Source organism: Microcebus murinus, chromosome 1, assembly GCF_040939455.1.
Source record: "Microcebus murinus isolate Inina chromosome 1, M.murinus_Inina_mat1.0, whole genome shotgun sequence".
Taxonomy (NCBI): Eukaryota; Metazoa; Chordata; class Mammalia; order Primates; family Cheirogaleidae; genus Microcebus; species Microcebus murinus.
In genome coordinates, this window is record NC_134104.1 from 150,318,631 (window position 1) to 150,346,289 (window position 27,659).

The window sequence follows — 27,659 nt, forward strand, 5'->3', positions numbered from 1 at the left end:
CCCTTTCCTACGCTCTCCTCTCTTGTACAACCATCTCTATAGCTTCCTTTTACTAGCAATACTGGGTTTTCACATTTCGAACATTTACTTTGATGAAACCCCTGAAATTTAAGCAAGCACAGTCATGCTGAATAGCATATAATTTCTGGACAACTTCACTGACTCTATTCATTTCCCTGCTTGACATTTTGTTGTCTATCACCTACGGAAGCCAACTACATGCACCTTTGTAGTTAACCAGCTTTATCTGTAAAATGCAGTCTATACCTGTATTTTGAAATTGGCCATAAACCAATATTGAAATGATTAAAACACCTGCAAACACACTGAGCCCTGAGCAGATTCACCCACGGCTTCCCGCACTACGGTTATCTGGCACCATCACAGAACGGGCCATTCAAATCACAGAATGTCCCCACTTACTCAAGGGTTAAACACTAGGACTAATATTTTTGGGTTGAGTGATTTGCAGGAAGCTTTTAGAAAGCATTTTAGAAATGTAGACTATAACACCATTACAAACATGAAGAAGCCATGTTCATGAAGGGTCAAATTTGCAGGTAGCTTCACATTCCAGAAGGCTGGCAAAGTATATATTTTAGGGTATTGATTTTCTCAAGATCTATTAGCTTCCTTCTTGACAAAAGCACACTTAACTAACAAACACCACATAGATCTTTTTTTTTTTTTTTTTTTTTAAATTACAGGAAACAGATCTCATTAAAGGGTCTAGCTCTCAGCCAGGCAAGATAGCAGGCGCCTATAGGCCCAGCTACTCAGGAGGCTGAGATGGGACAATTGCTTCAGCCCTGGAGTTCAAGGCCAGCCTGGCCAACATAGCAAGACCTCGTTTTTAAAAAAATAAAAATAAATGATCTAGCTCTCAAAATCGATCTTGCTCCATTTCACCCAAAAGGGGTCTGAATTTGAACTGAGTCTGGGGTGGGGATGGGAGGTCCCAAGGCTACTATTTATTTGTTATTGTCACCATATTCCAAAGCCACACAGCGAAAGAGGTGCCTGCTAGCCTGCTTGCAGCAATTCTTTCAGAATGCTTCCTGAAGCTTACGCCATGCTGCAAACCTAGCTTAGGTGACTGAATTAGCACTAACGCCAGCTGCCCCTGAAGTCATGGAGACAGCAGAAGACAAACTCGCAAATAAGGTGACTTTCCACAATTCCCTAGAATGTCCAAGCACCATATGGCATCATTTTCTCTCTAATAACTATACCTATGCAATAAATTTTTTTATTCTTAAACAAGAGAGATGAAATTAATGCTCTTCTAAGTAGAGGTCTTTATGTTCGTATTTATAGCTGGAAATATTTTTGTTTTATGATAACAAGAGTAGATTCTTTTTACAATGGAATGAACATTTGGTGGACAGTGCTTCTTAAGAACAAAAGACTTAAACATTCCAGCTATGTTCAGTAATGCTCTGCTAAAGTACTTTCCCTAAATGCTCATTTACACAGGTATGGCAGAACTGAATTTAAGGCAAAGGCTACCTTTTATTAAAAAATAAAAGGGTACAACATGGTGTTAGATAAAAAGTACTAACACCTCAGTTATTTTTGGTCAAATATATTTTACAAATTATATTAGGTGCAGTCTTTTTAAAGTCAATTAACTTTCTAAAGTTGATTTCAAAGGTTTATATTTTGAAATAAAGCGTAGAAATAGAATGCTGACAGCAGTATGTTCTATGTTTTAAAACCAAGTTGAAAATAGCTATCGAATAAAAGGAGATTGCTATGGTTTGAATGTGAGTCCCTCCATGTTCATGTGTTGCAAACTTAATTCCCAATGCAACGATGCTGAGAGGTAGGACCTTTAAGATGTGATTAGATCACAAGCGCTCTGGTCTCATGAATAAATTAATGTCGTTATCTTAGGGGTGGGTTTGTTATAAAAGGGAATCCTGCCCTCTTGCCTTCTGCTGTGGGATGACTTCATAAGAAGGCCCTCACTTGATGCCATCATCTGATATTGGACTTCCCAACCTCCAGAACTGTGAGAAAATAAATTTCTGTACTTTGTAAATTACCCAGTCTCAGGTATTCTGTTATAGCAACACAATGAACTAAGATACAGATCAACCTGGAAAAAAATACCTTTTAGTAGGACTAACTTTAATCTTCAAATAATGTACCAAAGGTGCATTTTTGCCTTCTATTTATGATTTTTTTCTTAAGAGCATGACATTTTAATGGAGACTCAAATGGAGACATTTTAATGGAGACCAAAACATTTAAATCAGTAACAACAAAAATATGACCTTTTTTTTTTAAAAAAAAATAAAAGCTCATAAAATAATCTATTCTTCCCTAATATCTGACCATGGTCAGGCTAAGTAATTCGGGAGGTATGCTCAGGTAGGCATTTACTGAGCGCCTGCTCTGTGCCAGGCACTATTTCAGGCCCTTCATAAATATCTACTTGTTTAATTCTCACTACAACTCTGTGAAATAGAGAAAAGGGGCTTGTGGTAGGGAGCATAATGGTCCCCCAAAGATGGGGGATGTCCCATTCTGATCCCTGGAACCTGTGAATTTGTTATCTACGTGGTAGGAGGGTCTATGCAGATATGATTAAGTGAAGGATGCTGAGATAGGGAGATTATCCTGGACTATCCAGGTGGGCCCAGTGGAATCACTGTATCCTCCAGGCCACGTAAACTGCGGGGAGGGAGGGGTGTCACACTGATATGGAAAACAACCAAGAAGAAAAGAGAAGTTGATCTAGAGTCAGCAAGATGACTGTGCATGTGCAATGGGGTCTCCCTGCAACCCCCCCGAAAAGTCATTCAACTTTGGATCTAATCTAACAGTGATGAGGTTAAGTTTCCTATTTGGGCTTGATGTGCTATAGAACTGAGGCGGATTGAACAAACAAAGCCTGAGTGTAGAAACAGAAAGAAGCAAGTGTCCTTTAAGGAATGTTACAATAAATATGCAATATAGTCAAAATTCAACTTAGATATTGTTAAACCAAACTTAGGGAAGGTTATTGTTTTGGATGGAACTCCTGCACTAGGCCCTAACAAACTAGAGCAAACCAAAATGGAGTCACTCATGCTAAAGGTCACAAAATCAAACTGAAACTTTAAGAATGTGGACAGGTCCCAAACCAAAACAGACCAGTTTTTCTGAAAATAGGAGGTTCCAGTTTATGAGTCAGTGTAATTAGGAAGTCACCTCTGCCTTAATACTCACAAAAAAAGTAACCTGAAGTAGCCTAGTGTTAACTAATCAATTTTATTTTTATTATTCCGTTTCCTTATTCCCACCTGACAAAAGCCACTGATCTGCTATTATGCAGTGGGAACTCTCACTCTATTTTGTAAAATGGAGGCTGTCCCGATACATGAATCATGAATAAAAGCCAATTGAATCTATAACTAAAATTACTGTAATTGTATCTTTTGACAACATATAATAATATATACAAAAAATAAAGTGTCCTATAAAGAAATTTTACACAGGACACATAGTGTTCCATAAGAGAAGCATTTATACTTTTATGTCACATCATTTCATATCCCATGCATATAAAATAAGAAACAGTAATCAGGCAACTGAGGACAGGTAACACTGGATAATCTTATTGATGTTATATAGTATTGATAATCTTATTGATGTTACAATTGCTTATAGTTTTCGAAGAATTATTTACTCTTTCCTACGATCCCAGGTCTACCTGCAGGGCACCCCTCTGCTTTGCTTTTTCGTGCCTTAAAACTTAGATTTGTGTTTGTCCTTCTTGCTGTCCCTTGGCATACATGCTGTAGCTCATTATATCTCCCTTCTGCTGCCTGGACCCATGGATGATCCCAATGTGGAAACTCCATTTGGATATAATTACTCTTCACCTAGAGCAAGGGAGGCTCTTTTGGGAATGTATCCGTCAAGCTGTTAGATCAGCATCGAATCTGCTGACTGGTGTGGGAATCCATGATTTGCTCATTAATTCTCTTCCTAGTCTTTTGCTTCTGAATATTAAATAATGCCATTTTAAAAGATACCCTAAATTTAGATATAAAAAAAAAAGGATTGCTGGGTGTCTTTTTAGTGCAAGCTGGGATTATCTAGCAGGCCCATAGCCCATGAGGATTGTCTGATTTTTTCTAGGGACGTATACCTTTGTTTGACTTCCTGTTTATTATTGTTTTAAGTTATTTTACAACCCTGCAAGGGGAGGGGTTAACTGGTAGAAAACTGGTAACAATATATATGATTTTTGTCTGGGAGTATGCAAATAGTTCCCAACCAATGACAAGGCAAATGATTCTCTCTCATAGAAAAGACAACCCTAAAGTTTAGGTTCATTACCTTATGGGACATTAAACAGTTTTGATTCTATTAGGAAATTCATTTCAGCATTCCTCTGACTCCATAAATCTCTGTTCCTTGAAATTTCATTTGAACCAGTCATAACACAACTGGCTCCCTCATTAATTAATGGCTTGAATAAAATCTATGACACATGTTCATTTTATATTAATATTTGCATGGGAGTCATTTTTTAACTGTTTGAAAACTATGCTTTAACAATACAAAAAGGTTTGTGCAGTCAGGAACTCTGAATGGATATTCCCTCTATCTCTCATCATTCGCCACAATTCCCTCCCCTCACAGGGCTCTGGGAAGAGGAGAAACAAATATGGCATTTTAAGAAATTAAACTGACCCAGAAGAGACAAATTCTCATTCTCAATTTATCCCAAATGTTAACGGAGACTCAACAGGTTAAAAAGAGAAAAACCTTAAAATATGTTAAATAACCAACATTTTAATATTAATTTTAAAATGTGAGTAGGGGCAGGGGTGGTATACTTGTACAATGGTTGTCAAAGTGTGGTCCACAAACTTCTGGGGATCCTTGAGGCCCTTTTAAAGAGTCTGTCTACAGGTCAAAGCTATTTTCATCATAACAAAACAGAATTTGCACTTTTAAGTGTGTTCACATTTGCACTGATGGTACAAAAGCAATGGTGGCAAAGGCTGTTGGGCCTCAGCACAAATGAAGACAGTGGTCCCAACCTGTACCTGGTCACTGTGTTCTTCACTGCCATGTAATCACAGTATAATGAAATAAAAGCCAGTTTTACTTAAGAACGTCCTTGATGAAGTAGTAACATTTATTAATTTTATTAAATCTTGACCTTTCAGCACATATCTTTCTAATATTTTGTGTGATGAAATGGGAAGCAGGCATGAAGAACTTGTGCTACATAGTGAAGTGCAAAGGTGGTCTCCAGGGAAAGTACTCATGTGACTGAGTTTCGAGTTAGGTGGATTAGCCACTTTTCTCATGGAACCATATTTTTATGTGAAAGAATGACTGACAATATACTATGGTTATTCAAACTTAGGTATCCGGTAACCGTTTTCTCAAAAATAAACAAAGTGAGCCTGTCACTTCAAGGAAAACAATTGATGGTATCTGTTGTCAACGATAAAATGAGCTTTTAATACAAAATTAGAATTTTAGAAAACTTGTATCTAGCCACTATGAGCTGAAAGCTTCCCCAAAACTTCAAGAATCTTTTGATGATATTATACAATGAGATGTGTCGACACTTTGAAGATTGCATAACTCAGTGAACCAGTATTTTCCAAATGACCAATACGTGATGTTACAAAGTTATGCTTGAGTAAAAAAATCTATTCAAAGTCAAAGACAGCCCAATGCGTTGTAATATAACAGAGTACAAAAAGTTCATTGATGTCATTTCAGATTCAACACTGCAACTGACTCTTAAGAAACTATCACTCATTGAGTTTTGGTATAGTATCAAAGAAAAATATCCATAATTATCTGAAATGGTTATTAAAATACTCTTCCACTTTTAGCATGTACTGTTCATTAGTTCTTTTTTTTTTTTTATTTTTTTTTTGTTACCAACAAATAGAAGATCTTATGTTCATTAGTTCTTCTGGTGTTTACTGTTACAACTTTTAAGTAATATAATTTTATTTGCATTTTGGTATATTATCTTTAGATTGCACCTGCTGACCCTCTGCTATGAAATAAGCATGGTCATACAGCATTTCTTCCACCTCCCCAACCCTCTTGTAGTTTCTACTATCTTTGTTAAAGTTAGCTTTGGTAGCTACCTTTCTAAGAGGCATATTAGTAACAGACATATCTTACTAAAGTTAAATTGTCAACCTCAAATTCTTCATGTATGACTCTTTGTTATGAAATATGAAGGGATCATCTCACTCTTGCTTCTACTTCTCTTCCCTATCTCCTCTTCTGGGTTTACGCAATCCTCCTGCCTCAGCCTTCCGAGCAGCTGGGACTACAGGTGTGTGCCACCATGCCTGGCTAATTTTTCTATTTCTTTGTAGAGATGGGGTCTCATTTTGCTCAGGCTAGTCTCATCTTCCTGCCTCAGCCTCCCAAAGTGCTATGATTGCAGGTGTAAACCACAGTGCCTGGCTTATATTATTTTTATATTGTCAAGGTTTCAGACATTTTTGTTTTATTCTGAAATTTAAATTAAGTCTTCTGTATTTGTCTCTTTATTCTAAATTTTAATTCTAAAAATTTAAAATCTTAACACATGATTACATAAATATTATTCACTACAAAACCAAACTCTATGGGACCCACAGAGAAGGAAATATAATTCTATGTCATGAAATCGCTCTGGTCAAAGGAAAATGTCTCAAGCATAAAGGTACAATGGATTTCCTCCTTGTTACTTCTGAACTTTCTGAGCTAATAGAATGGTCTGTTACGTAAAAATAATCTATAACTGTGCTGTTCACTAGCTACTAGCATATGAAGCTACTGAGTACTTGGAATTTGGCTGGCATGGCTAAGGATGTGACTTACTAATATTAATTGATTTTAATTACATTAAACTTAAATTTAAACAACCACACATAGCTAGTGGCTATCATGCTGAACGGTGCAATTCTAGGCCACACTATGACACTCTTGCCTCATCTCCCGCTGTTCCAAGGTTTATCTACTATTATTGAGCTCCTGCCATACAAGCATCTCCGTTTCTTGGGAGACCACTATGGGTAAGTACTGCGATATTTATTCTTTAACTGGTACTTCTAATCTTCCCCAAAACCCTGTGTCATAGTCTGTTTTCTGCTGCTATAATAGAATATCTGAGACTGGGTAATTTATAAAGAATATAAGTTTATTTGGCTCATGGTTCTGGAGGCTGGGACGTCCAAGAGAATGGGGCCGGCATCTCACAAGGGCTGTGTTACCCTGTAGCGGAAGGTGGAAGGGCAAGCAAGTGTGTGAGACACAGAGAGGGAATTGGGTCAAACTCATCCTTTTATCAGGAGCCCATTCCTGAAATAACGGCATTAATCCATTCATGAGGGCTCTGCCTAAACACTTCTTAAAGGTCCCATCTCTTAAATCCATCACAATGGCAATAAAATTTCAACATGAGTTTTGGAGGGGACATTCAAACCATAGAACCCAGCAAGGAAAATGTTACCATCCCCGTTTAGCAGGTGAGAAACCACATTTCCTGGAGGTTGAGCTAGCCAGCTAGCCCCACAGCTGGGAGAGGAAGCTGAGCTAGGTTGTGAGAAGCCTCTGCTTGATCTCATTACAGGCACCAAACACTGTGTTATATAGTAGGAATTTAAAAGTGAAAGAAGCCCAGACCCTGCCTTGAATGCAATGAACTGAGCCAGGTAGTAGCTCCATTCTGAGTCTGCTGTGACTGATTTCACAAACTTGAGGCAGTGTTCATTTTCACTGCTACTGTGCAAACAGGGTTTATTTGCTACTTATTTAACAATGATGTCTCCTAGGGAGAGAGAGAAAATTTATGGAATTTTGAAAGCACAGCCAACTTTAACTTACCTCCTTTTGATAGGCCAGTCCAGCTTCATAGAGCTTAATAAAGAGGTACTGAGTCCATTTGTAGTAATCTGGCAAACACGTAGTTATTTCCTGCCAAAGAGAAGGAAAAATCATGTATGGGCCATTGTAAAACTCCTCCCACAATGTATGTATCAACCTTGCAATTCAGTTTTGAAAAGCAATCATATCACAAAAATGTTTGCCAACCTATAATATTTTCACCTATTTATAAAGTGTGGGAAGCAGCAATTTATTCTGGGAAGAGATGTGATTGAAATGCCATCCCCATCTTTCCTAGGGCATGTTCTATGATAAGAAATGCAACTCTAACCTTTTGCACACCCCCTGCCCGCCCACCAACCCAAAAGAACTAACAGGTGAATTGTATAAAAATGGGTATTAACATTTTGTTAGCACAAACATATGTTAGGAACCATGATGCTAATTCATGAATGTAGCTCATTTTGAAAGCAATCACAGAACTCAAAAGGAACATTTGCCTGCTTCAGTATGATCCTCATTTGAAAATAAACTTTATGTTTCTATATATAACTGAGGCCTGGTAGTTCCTTTATACTCATTATGTTCCATTTATTCCATTACACGAATCAGGCTGTTGTCTACCCGGGAAGACCAATTAAAAACATTATTAAATATTAAAGTGAGAAACCACTGGTTTATATTTCCAAGCCTAAATCAAAGGTCACCAAAGCTCACTTTCTATCCTAAAACCACATGTGCTATAGAATTTTTCAAAACATGTCTCAATTAACCAACTTATAAGGTTTGTCACTGATAAAGTCAAGTAAGCATAAAACCTCTACATTGTCATGTTTCTTTTCTAGTGCTTTTTAATGTCCAAAAATAGATAACGCAGAAATGGATGCAGGAAGCGGATGTTTCAGATTATAATTGACTTTTGATAGAAGACATAGTTTTATCAAAAGGGCAAACAACTGTCTTCCTTAAGATGAATAAATGAGGAAAAAGCTTCAAACCCAGGACAGGAGAGCATGTGTGCAGGAAATGAGCAAGGTGTCAGGTAAACTCTTGTGCCTCCAAGGGCCTGCTTTTCTCATGTAAGATTACTGGGTCCTTTTAGGTGACATTTTATAAAAATAGCAGAATAATAACTATTAGGAAACAATTTTTTTTAAGCACAGATAACTCAAATCTGAGCACTGGCCCCACCTTCTCACTGCAAAGTAGGTAGTAAATAACCCGTCAGACTAACGGCTTTGCCCACACTGTGGCATCCTCCACTAGTCTGGCCTCATGTAATGCCAGAGCTGTGATTTCTTTGTTTTTTTTTTTTTTTTACTTTTCTTTCTTTGTTTAATTTCCAAAAATTAAGGGGGTACAAATGTTTTTGGTTACATAGATCACTTTTCTAATACTTGAGTCAAAGTTATAGGTGTGCCCATCATCTAAATAGTGTTCACTGTACCCATTAGGTAGTTTTTTGCCCCTCCCTCCCCACCCCCACTTGATTTCCACTGAGTTTTACTTCCCTCTGTGCACATGTGTGCTCACTGGTTAGTTCCAATTTAATGGTGAGTACATGTGGTGTTTGTTTTACCAATCTTGAGATACTTCACTTAGAAGAATGGTCTCCGGTTCCACCCAAATTGTTGCATCCTTTTTATGGCTGAGTAGCACTCCATGGTATACATATACCACATTTTATTAATCCACTCATGAATTAATGGGCACTCAGATTGATTGTATCTCTTTGCAATTGTGAATTGTGCTGCAATAACATTCTAGCGCAAGTGTCTTTTTGATAGAAAGACTTCTTTTCCTTTGGGTAGATACCCAGTAATGGGGCTGCTGGATCCAATGGTGGGTCTACTTTTAGTTCTTTGGGGAATCTCCATACTGTTTTCCATAGAGGTTGAACTAGCTTGCAGCCCCAACCACAGTGTATAAGTGTTCCTTTCTCTCTGCATCCATGCCAGTATCTCTTCAGAGGGGTGATATTTGAGCCACACACAACATAGCCTGCACTCGCTGTCAGCGACTCCAAGGCTACCAAGTCTGCTGGGGCATTGTGTACAAAGAACTTCACCAACTCAAGAACCAGCTTAGCACACCGAGGGTGGGCTTGCTTCCCAAACCTCCAAACTCATCCTCATCTCATCACCTTTTCTGCACCAGCCACTCCTCCTGCTGGCATGGCACAGAACTCATTCTCCTTAGATTTAGACAAGCAACTTTAAAGTTTTCATTTTTAACAAAACCTAGGGCAGAAGCTACATTTGGTCTGTTTCATTTTCCTCATCATTGTACACTGAGGTCCCAGCACATTGAGGTACTCAAAATTGCTGAAGGAAGAATAAACTATTAATAAATGGATATATGAATAAATGCATATTCAATCAAATTTGTACCCCTTTGTGTAGGTTATGCAACTTAAGTTCAAAATACTTTGTGGTCTACAAGATGAACTGGTATAGGGGATAGTGTGAGATGTGGGGGGGAATATGATAAAAATATTCTTAAACCTGATTTTTGTAGATATATCTTTTAAAAAATCTTTATCCATTAGAGGTTTGAAGAAGTATATGAAACAAATATGAGAAAATAATGACAATTGTTAAATCTAGGGGGTAGAGATTTATTATCTTTTCTCTATTTTTCTGTATATTTGAGTTGTTCATAATAAAATATCAAAATACTTCTAATGACTCTATATATATATATATATATATATATGTATTTTTTTTCCTAAGCCCTTGAACCTGCTTCCATAGATTGAAAGTAAAAATTACCCAGCAATGGGATAGCCTTAGTATCTTTACCTAGGTTTATGGTTTTGAAAGCCACTTTTACCTAAAGTAGAAAAAAAAAAAGGATAGCTCTGGTCAGGAAAAAAATGATCGCTATGCAGGCAAGTGTTAGCCTACTTTTAGCCAGACATGTAAGGAAAAGTACATTCTCTCTGGCAGTATCAGCTCCGAGGTGAAGCAAGGAGTGGGGATTTCAAGCCCCCACTTTCCCCCTGGCTTCAAATTTGGGCCTCACCTGTTTTGTGTGTGCGTCTGCACATGTCATTTGAAGAAAGAGTAACACTAACTGCTAAAAGAGCACAACTGGCAGACCACCACTCCAGGATCCTTACTGTGTCACTGGCAGTTTTACTCTCAGGCATGGTCACAGCACTCGTGGCTCCACCATGCTGCAGCGCGGGCCACCTGCCCGGAGGGGACTGGGAGCGCCCTGAGGAAGGCACTGTGCTCCTGCCCATTTTATTCCCATCTGCTACGCACAGGGCCCAGCCACAGACCAATCCTCAGTAACGTCCACCCTGTGAAGCCATGTCAGAGCAGGCTCTAGAAGGCTCACCAGTAGTCCAGTCTCATAAGAACCAAAAACAGGATTGAGGACAGACACTGCTCAGAAATGCATTTCCGGCTGGGTGTGGTGGCTCACGCCTGTAATCCTAGCACTCTGGGAGGCTAAGATGGCAGGCTCAGGAGTTTGAGACCAGCCTGAGCAAGAGCAATTACCTGTCTCTTCAAAAAAAAAAAAGAAGAAGAAAGAAAAATTAGCTAGGTGTGGTGGCACACGCTTGCAGTTCCAGCTACTTGGGAAGCTGAGGCAGGAGGATTGCTTGAGCCCATGAGTTTGATGTTACAGTGCCACAACACTCTGGCCAGGGTGAGAGTGAGACTCTGTCTCAAAAAAAAAAAAAAAAGAGAAGAAAAGAGAAAGGAGCCCTCTGACACCTTCCCTGATTTGCTGATTAAAACAAAACAGCTATTTCTAGTCTTCTAATGCTTTATCTCAATCAAAATCATCAAAAGCATCTTTCTGAAATTAAACTGCTTAAAAGCTTTTATTTTAGTCAATTGGCTAGAAATTGAGACTCCCTTTTCACATTTTCACTGTGAACTACTTACTCAAATCCTGGTTCTGTAGACAGGGGTCCTCTAGGGGTTCCAGTACCCACAGAGCTTTTAACAGTCCTTTCTTCCTCTCTCTACGATAGGGGTTCTCAACCTGGAAAATTTTGTTCCCCAGGGAACATCTGCCAATGACTGGAGACATTTCTGTTTGTCAAAACTATGGCATGTGTGCACGTGTGTGTGCTACTAGCATCTAGTGGGTAGAGGCCAGGGATGCTGCTAAAAATCCCATAATGCACAAGACAGGCCCCAGAACAAAAAAACTATCTGATTCCAAATGTCAATAGAACCAAGGTGGAGAAACCTGATCTAAGAGTTTATATTTTTTTGAGTCTGTAACCACAGGCAAATTAAAGGAGAATTAACCAAGAAACTTTGGTGGGCATTCCATAAAAATCAATAACGTGGTCAATGGGCAAAAGTGGAAACATGGAGTAGTTAACTCAATTTCCCTTTTCCATCGGAAGCAGCTCCATCTCCTTAGAGCACGACTGGTGATGCACACAGGGCTGCTGCACGGTGCAACCCCAGCCCTTCTACCAACTCGGAGACCAATCAGAGGAGAGACATGTTGAGTCTGGGGATGCAGGCACATAAAATTCTGAAACCCTATCACATATTTATAATGCTGTTCACTGAAATCAGTGATTGACATTACTATTTAAATTTTAAATCATTTAATATGCCTTTAAGTAGCTGCCTGACTCAGAAAATCTCACATAACAAATTCATGTAATAAATTTCCTATTTTGAAGTTAGAGATGCAGTCAGTTTTTCTCAATACAATGCCGGTTTATTTCTGCTCATGAAATAATTGTTGAACAAATAAATAAAGATCCACTGGAATCTGGCCCACAGACCCAAGCTTGCCTGTGACCTAGCAGGGGAGCCCCGTGTCTATAGGGTAGAGCTTCCTGCTGCCCATATCTGCCCACAAGACAGCACCAACTTGGTAAGACCTTTAAGTGAGACCTCCAGAGAAATCGAACAAAGGCTGTTCACCATATTTCAAAATCCCTCTTCATTCCTGTACTTTCTTTTGCCCTGCTTTTCAAACAAGCTAACACCTACGTTAATGCACCATTGTTTTTAATACACAAAGTCAGGTAATTCAAAGTTATAGCTACAAAAGCAACTGCAATTCAGCCATACTCCACACAGATTTATACAAAGGCGTCAACTTTTATATCCTCCTGAGCTCTAGAAAGGGCAGTCTAGCTGCCAAGAGATCAAATTTATGTACCTGGGATCCCAACTAGAATTATTCCTGCACACTGCATTTTCACATTCTACAATACCTGGGTTTTCACATTAAAAATACTTTGCACATTCACAGGCAAACACAGAGCCAAATACACGAGATGAGCTCTCTCAGAACACAAGTGAGGTTCAAACTTTATCCTTTGCGGCCTGCCACCCATACCTCAATGACTCTGCACAAATTAATCACTAAGCCAGGCGGGCCAGGAGTTCCTGTGGCACAGTGATTCGGCAATGATGACGTCCAAGAAGACTGAGCCACAGATGTTCACTTTACCGTCCCGGATAGAAAATAACACTTGGTCTGTGAAGCAAGAACATGTCGATCAGCCCCCTTCTGTGTGCCCCACTGAGGTCTCCTCAGGCTGACAGTCCTTGCATCAGGAAAAGTCTGGGAGAGCATGATCTCAGGGAAAGACTTTGGAGCGACTTGGCTTGGGTTCAAGTTCTTGCATCATTGCTAGTTTGTGGCCATGCCATGTTTTCCTATTAGAAAATGGGCATTAAAGTCCACCTTAGAGGGTTGTTGTGAGGACAAAATGTAATAATGTATGTAAAGCACGATGTTGGGCACGCGGGAGGGACCAACGGGTGCTACCTCCCTTGGCTTTACTCAAAGAGTGTGTTATGGCAGAGGTGAGGCTGGCTTCATCACCACACCACTCTACCAGGGGACTGAAGTACCTGTCAGGTGACTGGGGCAAGGTGAAAGGGAAAGGAAAGGACTAGGGTAAAAACAGCTTACTATCCCTAATCAAATATTGGCTTTCTGACTAAAAAGAGACAGTGTTTATGAGAGAAAGACCAAAACACATGACCAGATCGAGAAATCGACACAAGGCTGCTCCCAGGCAGCTCTGGCTGCAACCCTGGCGGGGAGGGCCTGCTAGGTCGCCTCCACCCCCACCCTTCCTCTCAGGTAGGATCTAGTTGGGTCCTTGTTTCTTGGTCCAGTTGCACCTTTGACAGTGACTGGGCCCAGATTGCAAAACGGCTAAAATCACTCAAAGCCATCATGCATTTCACTGGCATCACAACCATACAATATTTAGCCATCAGGAATTTAACAAAACAAGCAAAAACAAAAACCTCAGACAACATGTTTATCAAGTCAGTCACTGGGCTGCCCTGTACATTGGAAAATAAGCATATCAAATAGGTGAGTAGCCAGTGCGCATCACAGTTTCTAGCGACCGCCCCCTCTCCCCAGTCTCACTCTGAGCCTCCTGCCTTCACAACAGTACCACTCTTGGAAACAGAGGAGAGAGGTACTCACGTACTTTAAAAAAAAAAAAAAAAAAAAAGATCTTTTGTTATGTGCATTTTTGTCATTTGCTCTTTATTGCAACAATCAAAGTGAAGCACAGAATGATGGCCTTGCCTTTTATTCCTTCCCTGGTTCTCTAATTCTAAAGGGGAGGGGGCTCTGAAAACAGCACAGCCCACAGGCCAGAGAAACTGGCCTCAGCATTCATATTGAGCAGCTTAAAAAAGAAGAAAAACACCCAGCTGCATCAGATGGTGATGGTTCAAGGTTCCAGTTCACAGCTGTGTTGGAAGAAGGAAGAGAGAGGCGAATGAGGAAACCTACAGAATCAGAACATTGATGGCCATTGTACACCAAGTCCTCTAAACTCAGCATTGGTTCTGGAACTTGGTTGAATCTTGGAATTAAGCTTTAAAAGTTACTAATGCCTGGATTAGTAAATTAGTAAATTTCTGGATTACCTCCAGAAATGTAACATGGGGCCAGGGTTGAGAACCACTGCAGAGGTTCATCCCAAATACATCTCTCTCCCAAATATTGCATGGAAGAGTCCTGCCCTGCCCTGATGTCTTCGCAGAATTTAATGAAATGGACTTTGACAGGAGATAAGAGCACAATTTTGTCTGTATGGCATTTCTAACATGGTACCCTGTACATCGTGCTAATAGGGGCCTCTCAATGAGCCTGCCCTTGATTTAAATCCTCCCAGCACACCTCAGCTCCACTCCAGCACAGACTCTCTTTAGTCTTTACACTCAGTCCTCTATTTTCACAAAACAAACACAATAAAAAAAAAAAAAGAAAAGAAAGAAAGAAATAACCACCTTAAACCTACCTTCATGGCAACAGATACATAAACTTGATTAGGCAACTACCTGTGCTCAATGACAAGCGAGACTTTCTGACAGCTTATTTCTCTTCCTGGAAGTAGAAATAATTCTGGAAGGAGAATAAGAGTGGCCTAGCCCTCCCCTGGGGCTTCAAGGGAAGAGGAAGTGGGGAAGATGGCTAGTTACTTACTCAGATGCTCCTAAATGGTCCTCAGGCAGGAGAGGGACATAAAGAGTGAAGGTCAGACAGCTCAGTACAGCCCTGGCTTTGAGCCCTCCCTACATCTAACAAATCCCCCGGCAGTTTGCAAATAATAGGAAACAGGTGTATACAGTTCTATGCTTCCCCAATTGCTATTTCCTACAACCCCTCATCTCATTTCCCACGGTGGCTGCGAGAAGCAGGCATTGTGGATGCTGCTGTAAACACGGGGAAACTGCACCTCAGGGAGCGAGTGGCTCACCCAAAGCTGCCCAGCTCTTGAGTGGCAGAAGCAAAATTGGAACCCAGGTCACTTGATTCAGAGAGGCATAGGGCAGCGACATAGCACCTTGAGAAGTGCAGCCCAGCATATGTGACTCGAACACATAAGCTCCAAGGAGGTGCACATAAATCAAGACCCATGAGTGGGCTAGAGCACTCCTATGTAAAAGACTAGCATGGTGACTATTCTTTGACGAATAACAACAGCTAGTAATAGCTAACATTTACCAGGATCTGGCCAAGTACCTGGTCCAGCATTGGCAGTTTAAGAGAATCTCATTTTGTTCTTATTATAATTCTAGGAGGTAGTTTCCAAGGTTATCAAATGTGGCCTTGATCTCCTAGTTTAAAATTGAAACTCATCCCTGGGCCTCTTGCTTCCCCTGACCCTGCTCTTTTCTTTCCATACCACTTTTGACCTTCTATTACACTATATGTTATTTACTTATTTATTATGTTTATTGTTTGTCTTTGTCCTCCCTCCCCTACAAAAACTGCAAACTGTAAGGTCCCTGTATGAAAGAAAGGGTTTTTGTCTTTTCTTCCCCACCGCAATATTCCAAGTGACTAGAACAGTCCCTGGTACAAAGGATGCTTAATTAATGGTTGCTAAATGAATAAATCCCCATTTTACAGATCAGAGAATTAAGACTCAAAGTAACTTGTTTAAGATCACACGCCAGTAGAAGGCAAAATTAGGATCCAAACATGGGTCTGAGCGACCCAGTATTATATGTACCACTGCGAATTATTTTGTCTCCTCAATGTCATCCCAATTTTTGTAAGACTTTCATGTTGAGCTCGTTCAAAGTAGGCAAAGCTATGTGAATCAACTACACACTACATATAGGTGATGTATTATAAATGTTTACACAGTTATCTTTCCATTAAAAAATTTATACATTTCATACTCAAGCTAGAACAAATGAAATGGTTTAAATATTATGTCCTTGATGTACATGAACAATACATATCATTTTTAAAACATATGTAATTTTTAATGACATGGGGCATGTGATATTTGATACAAAATTATATATTTTATGGTTTCAATTATTAATGAAAATGAAAAGTATTAGAAAAATATCAACATAAAAACAATGGGTTGTCTTAGGATGACACTGACTATGGGTGATTTTTGTATTATAAACATTTTTCTGTACTTCACTGGTTTTGTACAGTGACTTTGTATTACTCTGAGAATTACCCTATAGTTTTACAGTTCTTGAAAACAGTTTGGATTCAAAGGAAGAAAGAAACGAGAGTTGCATCTACAGTGATGAAGGTCTTGCACCGGTGAGAAGCCTTCCCATTCATTCATTCATTTATTTGAGACAGAGTCTTGCTCTGTCACTCAGGCTACAGTGCCATGGTCAGCGTAGCTCACAGCAACCTTAAACTCCTGGGCTCAAGCAATCTTCCTGCCTCAGCCTCCCGAGTAGCTGGGACTACAGGCATGTGCCACCATGCTTGGCTAATTTTTTCTATATATTTTTAGTTGGCCAATTAATTTGTTTCTATTTTTTTAGTAGAGACGGGGTCTCGCTCTTGCTCAGGCTGGTTTCAAACTCCTGATCCTGAGTGATCTACCTGCCTTGGCCTCTCAGAGTGCTAGCATTACAGGCATGAGCCACCATGCCTGGCCCTTCCCATATATTTAGAACATACACCTAGAGACTCACCCAATGGAATTTAAAGGAACCATAGATGGTGCCTTACAGACAAATAAATGTCCTGGAGTTATCACTGAGGGGTGTCCAATGCCAAGGGCCTGGGAGACCTTAGCATGTATCTACATGACCAATTCTGACCACTCAAACCCTGAAGGGAAGGGCCTGTCTTCCATGTAGAACCACAGGGGGAGAGAAAGGGGGAGGAAGAGTCACTCACCCAATCCCAGGTTAGAGGCCCAGGCTGCCTACCCAACTACCTGGTTGCTATCATAAGAGTGAAAGGGGCTGGTGGATACCTTTGCCTTTGAGTAATGAGCAAGAGTAGGGGGGAGGCCCCAGAGTCAGGATGCCAAGGCTTAGGTCCCACCTATGGGCCATGTGATAAGGGAAGGCAACTCAACCCTATCTGTGCCTCATTTTCCTCATGAGTTGGTGGGCATAAGATGGTCCCAACAGTCCCTGCCTCCTGATCTCTATGCCCTTATATAATCCACTCCCTTTTTGAGTGTAGGATTGCTTCTAATAAGTAGAATATATCAAATGATGGACAGTCACTTCCAAGGCTAGGTTACAAAAGGACCGTGGTTTTTGTGTTGGGCATTCTCTTTTTCACTCTCTCTTGCTCTGAAGAAAGCTGGCAATCGTGAACTGCCTGATGGAGAGGCCCATGTAGCAAGGAACTGAGAGAGGCCTCCAGCCAATGGCCAGCAAGGAACCAGCCCTCAGGCCAGCAGCTAAAAACCCTTTGAATGAGCTTGGAAGCAGATCCTATCCAAGTAGAGCTTTCACACAAAACCTTAGCCCCAGCCTCGATGGCAGCCTCATGAAGGACCCTGCGCCCAAGGACCCAGCTAAGCCACACCTGGACTCCTGCCTAGCTTGCAGAAACTGTAAAATAATAAATGTTTTTTATATAATAATAGTATGTTTTATTATATTATTATATTTTATTATATTATTATATTATTATATTTTATTATAATAATATGTATATAAAAATAATAAATGTTTTTAAATAATAAATGTTTTATTGTTTTAAGCTATGAAATTTTGGGATAATTTGTTATGCAGCAACAGATAACTAATACATTACTAAAAGGGGCCAATAACTGGACCAAATTCTGGGATGGCTATATGGATTAAATAAGGAAATGTAGGCAATGTACTTGGCAAATAGGACCCAGCTGAGAGAAGGGTGATGGAGGGTGGGGAGGGGCACCAAGGGTATCTGAGAATCACCAGGCTTCCTTCCCCACGGTGGGGGGCACAATCAGTCTGCTGCCCAGGCCACAGAGAATGACAGGGAGACCCAGCGCTCCCTGCTCCTGTCCAACTGAGCTGGGTCTTAAATGCCAAGTACCCCTCCCTCATTTAGGACACAGACTGCTTGGCCTTGTTATTTAAGTCCCCAACTTTTGTTCACCTTCCTAAACAAGTTGTTGGTACATGACAGCACCTGATGGAAGGAGCACGGGGTTGGCAAGTTGATGGCCAGGGTCTGGACACTGGCTCTGCTGTGACTCACAGGCAACCCGAGGCAAATGTCTCATCTCTCTGGGCCTCACGCTCCTCATCTGGAAACGGAGATGCTGTAACTGTGGTGAGGATCAAGGAAGCTAAAGAGGGTTCATCTGCCTTTCCAACATTGTCAGCTCAGCATGGGTGCACAGCAAGTGCTCAATAAATCTTCACTAAAGTAACAAAGATTCTCTGTACCTATTTTGCTGGGGAAAAAAGAATAATAAAGTAACAAAGACATCAATTCAGGTGGTCAAGTGCCACTATATTTCAAAAACAAATGAAAGCCTTGAGACAGAGCCCTTGCAAATTTTCTGAAATATAATAAGCCTTCTGAAAAAGTAGAGTGCCATTGTTCTTGGAGCCATAGTTTGGCTTGTCCATACTAAAGGTTGTCAAATGGTGAGAAAAGTCTCACCAAATCACATTGCACAGTGCTCTTATGAAGCCTGTGTGCAGAACGTCCAAATCTCCAAAGGTAAACGAAGAAATTACTTATCCGCAGAAGCAACCTCCACAACACCAAAAACAAACGATGAGATTTCAGGAGACACACTTGAGACCAGTTTCTCAATGCCCTGGTGCAATGCTGGTTCAGCATGCTATTAATATGTCTCCCCCTTGTATTCCACAATGAGCAAACATTGACTAGGGGCTGCCACCCAGTCCTTATCCTAAAAGACTCACCAATGGGCTAGGGTGAAAGAGAGAAAATGGTGATGCAGAGAACAGAAAGATGGGATTTACTAACCAATTCCAAGCCATGTTTGTGTGTTCATTCACCCATTGAATCATTCCACAGACATTTATTTGAGTACCAACTACATACTGGCATTAGGCTAGGCACATGAAGACGATGACCTCTCCTCCATCACTGAGAAGATTAAACCCATCTAGAGAAGGCCTTTTCACAGTCTCACCACGCTTAAGCAAAGTCGCTCAGAATTTTCATGCCCACCCCTTATCCCATTCCTTCCTGTTTGTCTCAAAGGGAAAAGAGATCATTACGCAGCTTAATACCCAATGGCACTGCAGACCGTGGACCCAGCCCTCCCACCTCTCCACCTTCTGCGTCACTCCATCTCATCTGCATCTTTCCCAACAACCTGTCATCCATAGGCCCAGCCAGGGCCTCCATCCTAGACCACACGGCCCCCTCTTCCTCCTTCCTAAATTGTTATTCCCTATGCCCCTCCTGCCCAGGCTTCCTCAGTCTCACCGACTGCTTCCTCTCGGCCTCATCCTCTTACTTCTCTTCCTGCGACCTTCTGTCAATTCCACCTCTGCCAAGGTTCTGTCTCTCACCTCCTTTACCTTCCCTGTTCTTCTTTTCCCAGGATTGAGAAAACAGGTGTTAATATCAGGGTAATTAGTTAATCTTGAACCTAACATTTGTCTAAGAACTCATTTTTATGCAAGTACCTTCGTTTATCTCAGGAATAACTTCAGACTGAACATGAGCATTTAATGAAAATTGAAAATGACAAATCCTAGACACTGTGCTTTTACAGAGCATGCATTTTTTTCTTAAAGGTCTTCTTTTTCAAATCTAGGGCTACAAGCTCAATTCTTAAGTAATTTGAAAGGTTCATGTTCTGTGTGCTCTTGAAGCCAATTTAGAGAATGAGTATTACCAAGGAAATTATGGCCTTTTCAGTTTTAAAGACAACTCACACTGTCTTTCTTAACTGAAAACAGCTCGATTAGTGAGCTCATCTTTTTGCTATTTTTTTGAACAATATTTTTTGAGCATTATCATTTTTATGGTAACCTGAAAGCTGTCCCCTGTTCCAAACTACACAAGATTCAATAAACTATCCATCATCAAACAAAAAGCAACAATTGGCTTAATTTCTTGGTAATTATTTTTTGCCAGCTGACAAGAATTTTATCAAGGCAGTCCAACAATACAAACAGCTTTTCTAACTAGACAGCTGGGAACAGAAAACCCTCCATTAAACCACAGATGAGATTAATTGGTTTGAGCTGCAATTTGTTATCAGTCTAGTTGAGCAGATGCCAGTATATCAGCTGCCCAAGCTACAATTGTTCCATTTTTTTTTTTTTTTGTAAGGAAAGAACATTAATTTTATCTGTAATATCCTTGAAAATTTCGGGATCAACAGGACGGAATCATCTGAATGATGTTTTCACACTGCCAGTTCTCTAGGTTTCCTGAATAATATAAGGGCTATTTGTTAGACACGGGCATGGATCCAGAGGAAGAGGAAATATCAATTCATCAATTCCATGGATGCAAACAGCGACAGCAGTGCCCAAAATGAGCTGTTCTGCTGCCTGCAAACTCCATAAGCAATGAGTAGTAGAAAACTGCCACGGCTCGAAAGATTTCATATGTGACACATACCAAGAAATAAAACCATAAACTTAGAAAAGTTACAGAAAATCATTTTGATAGTCCAATGATTTTTAAGAGAAGGATTGGGAGTGGGGAGACACAGATCAAAATCCCACAGGAGGTGGGGGAATTTTTAGAACTACGCATGCTGTCTTCTGCTTCTGGGAAGATTCTTTCTAGGTACAACTAAACATCTGGAAATATAAGATTTTTATATAAAACAGATTCTAAGACTGGAGAAGAGAAAATAGACTGTTTAGGGACCTCAGTATCCAAGGAATGACACAGTGGTAAGTTCCATGGACTTTTTTATGCCCCATAAGTTCCAGTATTGTTACTAACAAAGCTAATAACCCCAAAATGCCAGTGAACACAGCGAAAGAGAGAAATACAAAAAGAAAGGAGAGAAAGAAAGAAAAAGACAGACTTGCTCTCTCACGTGCTCGCACTTGCTCTCTCTCTTTGTAAAGTACCAGGAAAGATACTACCTAGAAAGACAGAAAACTTTTAGACAATAGCCACTCTACTCCAGCCAATGCCACAGAAAAACTGCAGCCCCACCCCTACCAGCAAAGGCTTAGTGAAGACCCTAACCCTAACCTGAGGCCTTGGGGACACATGTGTTCTTCTGTATCCTTGAGTGCTGCCCTTTGACTGAATCTAAATTTTACAGAACAAATCATTTTAATGAATAAGGCCACCTAGACTTATATCCTTGGGAGGTTACAACAGGGCACTGTAGCCTCCCTGCCAGGGTGCTATGACAGGAAGCTGGGTGGAGAGCTGTGACTTCTATCCCTACTGGGCACTAGTGAAAAATCCATCCCTTCCTCCATGGTAACAGTGGAGGCCACAGGAGGAGAAGTTATAAAGAAGAACCAAATGAGAATTTAAAAACTAAACAATAGAATAACCCAAATAAAAAGCTTAGTAGATGGGCTGACCAGCAGAATGGAGAGGACAGAGGAAAGAATCAGTGAACTTAAAGACAGAATAATTGAACTTACCCAATCTTAACAACAGAGAGAAAACAGACTGAAAAAAAAAAATGAACAGAACCTCAGGGACATGTGGGACTACCACGAAGGAACTAACATGCGTGTCACTGGAGTCTCCTAAGGCAAGAATAAAGAGCGTGAGAGGCTCAAAAACTATTCAAAGAAATAACTGCTGAAATTTTCTCCAATTTGGCAAAACATAAACCTACAGATTCAAGAAGCTTAAAATCATACAGAGTATATTCTCTGACAGCAATGGAATAAAAAATCAAGAACAAAAAGGTAAAAGAAAGATTTTCAATTATTTGGAACTAAACACACTTCTAAGTAATCCATGAGTCCAGGAAGAAGTTGCAGAACTAAAAAAATACATTTATTCATTTTCACTGTAGTTAGCTAAAGAAAAAAAAAAATACATTTAATTGGCTGGGCATGGTGGCTCACACCTATAATCCTAGCACTCTGGGAGGCTGAGGTGGGCGGATCGTTTGAGCTCAAGAGTTCTAGACCAGCCTGAGCAAGAGCAAAACCCTGTCTATATTTAAAAAAATAAAAAAATAGAAATTAGCTGGACAACTAAAAATATATAGAAAAATTAACCGGGCATGATGGGGCATGCCTGTAGTCCCAACTACTCGGGAGGCTGAAGCAGTAGGATCACTTGAGCCCAGGAGTTTGAGGTTGCTGTGAGTTAAGCTGATGCCACGGCACTCTAGCCTGGGCAACAGAGTGAGACTCTGTCTCAAAAAAAAAAAAAAAAAAAAAAATACATTTAACTAAATGAAATTTAAATACACCAGATCACATTTTGTAGAACCCAGCTAAAGCAGTGATTACATTAGAAAAGAGGAAAAGTCTTTGTCTTTTGTAAACGTTTCTTGTTGAGTCATTTTGTCTGATATTAGTATAGCCACCCTTGTTCTCTTTTGATTATTATTTACATGGTATATATTTTTCCAGCCTTTCACTTTCAACCTATTTGTGTCTTTGGATCTAAAATTAGTCTATTAGAGACAGCATATTTTATCATCCATCTCTGTCTCCTGATTGAAGAGTTCAATCCATTTATTTTGGATAAATTACTGATATTTAGGGATTTACTTCGGTCATTTTGTTCTTTGTTTTCTATATGCCTATAGCTTTTTTGTTTCTCATTTCTTACATTATTGTCTTTTGTGTTAGGCTGATTTTTTGGTAGTGAAACATTTCAATTCCCTCTTCATTGCCTTTTGTGTATATTCTAAAACTATCTTCTTTGTGGTTACTATGGGGATAATATTTAACATCCCAAAGTTATAACATTCTAATGTGAATTTATACCAGCCCAGCTTCAATAACATATGAGCTCTGCTCCTATATAGCTCTATCTCCACCCCTTTCAGTTACTGATGTCATAAAAGCACACCCTTATACATGGTGTGTCCAAAAACATAAAGTAATTGTTTTTATATGCATTCTTCTCTTAAATTATGTAGAAAACAAAATGTGGAGTCACAAAGCAAAGCTGTAATAATACTAGCTTTTAGACTAATAATTATGTTTTTTAAAAATGTATTAGTCTCTTAAATCATTTAGAAAACAAAAAGTGGAAGTACAAACCATTTGTCTTAGTCAGCATGGGTTTCTATAACAAAATAGTATAACTGGGTGTTTTAAATAACAAGCATTATCTTCCATAGTTCTGGAAGTTGGGAAACCCAAGACCAAGGTGCCTGGTGATTGGGTTCTTGGTGCAGGCCCTCCTCCTGGCCTGCAGAAGTCTATCTTCTCTCTGTGTGTCCCTACATGGCAGGTAGAGATGAGGGAGGACGGAGTGTGTGTATGGAGAGGGCTTTCTGGCTTCTTCTTTTAAGGGCACTACTCCCATCATGAGGGCCCCATTATCCTCTACACCTAATTATCTCCCAAAGGCTCCACTTCCTAATATCACTGCATTGGGGATTAGAGATTCAACAGATGAATTTAAGAGGGACACAAACATTCAGTCCATAACTATTAAAAAAAAAAAAATCAGATTTGTAGAGGGATGTGTTACATTGAATGGCTCCCTCAAAGAAGTCCATGCCCTAATCCCTTGAACTTATGAATATGTTAGTTAAGTGGCAAAAAGGATTTAGCAGATAAAATTAAAATAGAGAGAGTATCCTAAAGTATCCAGGTGAGCCCAGTATAATCACATGGGCATGTAGAGATCTTTCTTTAGCTAGACTCGAGAGCTGTGAAGCATAAGAGGGAATGCACTGACAGAGGGGGCAATGTGGAAAGCTTGAGAAGGAATGCAGGAAGCCTCTAGAAGCAAAGACTGGCTCTGGGCTGCTAGCCAACAGGGAATGGTGACCTATCCTACAATTGCCAAGGAAGTGAATCCAGCCAACACCCTGAATGGTTTTGCAAGCAGATTTTTCCCCAGAGCATTCAGTAAGGAATACAGCTCTTTCAACACCTTGATTTTGGCTATTTAAGACCCTAACAGAGGACCCTGTTGAGCCCACGCAAACTACTGGCCTATAGAAACTGCGAGATGATAAATTTATGTTGATTTAAAATGATAAGTTTGTGGTAATTTGTTATGACAGTAATAGAAAACTAATACAGGGAACTTTCCTAGATTAAAAATAGCCATAAAAGACATTCTTGGGGCAAATGGGAAATTCTCATAAGAGCTAGTTTACAAATAATATTATGGAATTACTGTTAATTTTTTTAGTTGTCAAAATGGTATTGTGGTTATGTCGGAAAATGTCCTACTTCTTCAGACAGGAATGCTGAAGTACTTAGGGGTAAAGGGCCATGATGTCTTCAAGTTATACTCAAATAATTCAAGGGAAAAAGGAAAATATACATTAATATAACATATATAAACAAAGAGATAAAGCAAATACAGCAACAGTTGTTGAATCTAGGTGAAAGGCATATTAACGTTCATTGTACTATTCTTTCAACCTTCCTGAATGTTTGAAAATTGTTATTTTTATAATAAAAAGTTGGAGAAAAATGTTGAATTAAAGAAGCTAGACATGAAAGAACACATACTATGTAATTCAATTTATACAAGTTTAAAAAAACATATAAGGTAAAGAATATTGGAGACGGTGGTGATAGTTGCACTACAAAATGAATATACTTGATACCATTGAACCAGACACTTAAAAATGGTTAAGATTGCCGGGCGCGGTGGCTCACGCCTGTAATCCTAGCTCTCTGGGAGGCTGAGGCGGGCGGATTGCTCAAGGTCAGGAGTTCAAAACCAGCCTGAGCAAGAGCGAGACCCCGTCTCTACTATAAATAGAAAGAAATTAATTGGCCAACTGATATGTATATAAAATATTAGCCGGGCATGGTGGCACATGCCTGTAGTCCCAGCTACTCGGGAGGCTGAGGCAGAAGGATCGCTCGAGCCCAGGAGTGTGAGGTTGCTGTGAGCTAGGCTGACGCCACGGCACTCACTCTAGCCTGGACAACAAAGCGAGACTCTGTCTCAAAAAAAAAAAAAAAAAAAAAATGGTTAAGATAGTAAATTCTATGTTATGTGTATATAACCATAATAAAAAATCATCTAGAAAAACACTCCCACATATAAAGGTGGTAAAACTATATTGAAAACAACCACCGAGTTGTGATAGGAAGAGGACACATACTGAGCTTCTGTGTGCTGGTGATATTTTATTTCTTAATATAGGTAGGTAGGTAGCTGTACATTACAATAACATATTAAGCTATACACATATGTTTTATGCTCCTCATAAAACATGCTCCTCCATATAGCTAATATTTCACAGTGAAATAACTTGTATTTACAAAAACAGTGACTAGTTTTTAAGATTTTGTTTTTGTATTTCATTTTATATTTCTATCTTATGTCAGAATGAATTGATGGTGGGCCTGTATTTTGATTCCTACCTAATGGTTTGGGTGCATGCCCATTCTGAAGATTCCTTTTTCTGAAGAGAAAACCAAAATCACAGACCTACTGAATCAGAAACTCTGGGGTGAGACCCAGAAACCTGTGCTTTTTACAAGCCTTCTTGGTGATTCCGATGCTTGCCAAAGTTTGAGGATCACTGGTATGAGTGTGTGCAAAAATAATCCTTGTTATTTTCATGAAGTAACAACTTCACCTTCAAGACCTTTAGATATTGCTTCCCAATATACTTAAAGCTCATTATATCCCTACAGCTATAGTCTCCCATTCTGCCAAATGCTGTACGTGGCTGGTGTGCAAGACTGAAGCTAGAGGCCTGAGTTGGCCATGGAGACAGAGGCTTTGTCCTCTAAGGCATTTAAAGAGTGACCTAGTCTCTCCCAATAATGACAAGAACGTGGAAAGAAGTTGAGGCTCAGAGGGGCAACAGGTCATGCCCACCATGTGTTAGTAGCAAGATCTGTCACCAAAACCCAGGCCTGCAAGATGAACTAAGATCATGTCTCCTGAAAGCACTCAACAAGCATCAAATTGGGAGATTCTATTCCATTAGGCAGAGTGTGCATCCTTGATAGGGAAGACCTCACTGGGCTCACGACCACCAGCTGGGACTGCAGACAAAACAAAGGACTTCTTTGAATAGCCACATTTGCTGAGCAGCCCCAGGAGACCTACTTCTTTAATTAGGACTGAAGAGTCCAAGGACATTATCCTGGCTAAGGCAATGAAAGACAAGCTTCACAAGTTTCAGGCTGACAAGTAATGAGCCGGTAAAAGCTCCACAAAGAGGTCACGCATGTGTGCCATCTATTAATCCCCGAACTCACGATGACTGACTACAGTTCTGAACACTAACCCTTATGCAGTAGCACCAACCTTCTCATAAATAGGTAAGCACTAAAAGATAAGCTACCAAATCATTTCAGCTAAGACAAAACCACCACCTTTTCCCCTCCCAACCAAAGCAAAAACCTGCAGGAAAAGGTTAATTTTCTGACTCTGAGGGAGAACAAGTAATCTAGAGCTGGAGCTCTGCCAGACAAACTGTTTCACCTCTGTGAGGACTTAAAAGAGGACTAGGAGAGTCAAACACTTTGGGTGCCTGTTACATGTTGTCAAGGCAACCACAGCTCCAAGCTCTTGCAATGGGAATCTTCCCAATCATGTTTTCAGGCACTCGCCCCCAAGTTCTTTTTGTTTTAAGCTATTCTTTAAATTATTTTAAAATAAAAAAACATTAAAAAATGTATCGTGGCCAGGCACAGTGGCTCACACCTGTAATCCCAGCACTCTGGGAGTCTGGGGCGGGAGGATCGCTTAAGTTCAGGGGTTAGAGACCAGCCTGAGCAAAAGCAAGACCCCTGTCTCTGCTAAAAACAGAAAGAATTAGCTGGGCATGGTGGCACGCACCTGTTAGTCCCAGCTTCTTGGGAGGCAGAGGCACGAGGATTGTCTGAGCCCAGGAGTTTGAGGTTGCCATGAGCTAGGCTGACACCAAGACACTCCAGCCAGAGCAACAGGGCAAGACTCTGTCTCAAAAAAAAAAAAAGTATCTCTCTATTATTCTGTAGGCCTCATTATTTCTTATA

At 40.1% G+C, this 27,659-nt stretch overlaps 1 protein-coding gene across 1 annotated transcript in view; it reads right to left on the reverse strand.

The window, feature by feature from the left end:
* LARS2 (leucyl-tRNA synthetase 2, mitochondrial) overlaps positions 1-27,659 on the reverse strand; it is a 157,199-nt gene that overhangs the window by 93,687 nt on the left and 35,853 nt on the right. Inside the window, exon 6 of the mRNA XM_012770326.3 lies at positions 7,852-7,941. Coding sequence (XP_012625780.3) covers positions 7,852-7,941 — 90 coding nt within the window. The remainder of the gene's footprint in view (positions 1-7,851; positions 7,942-27,659) is intronic.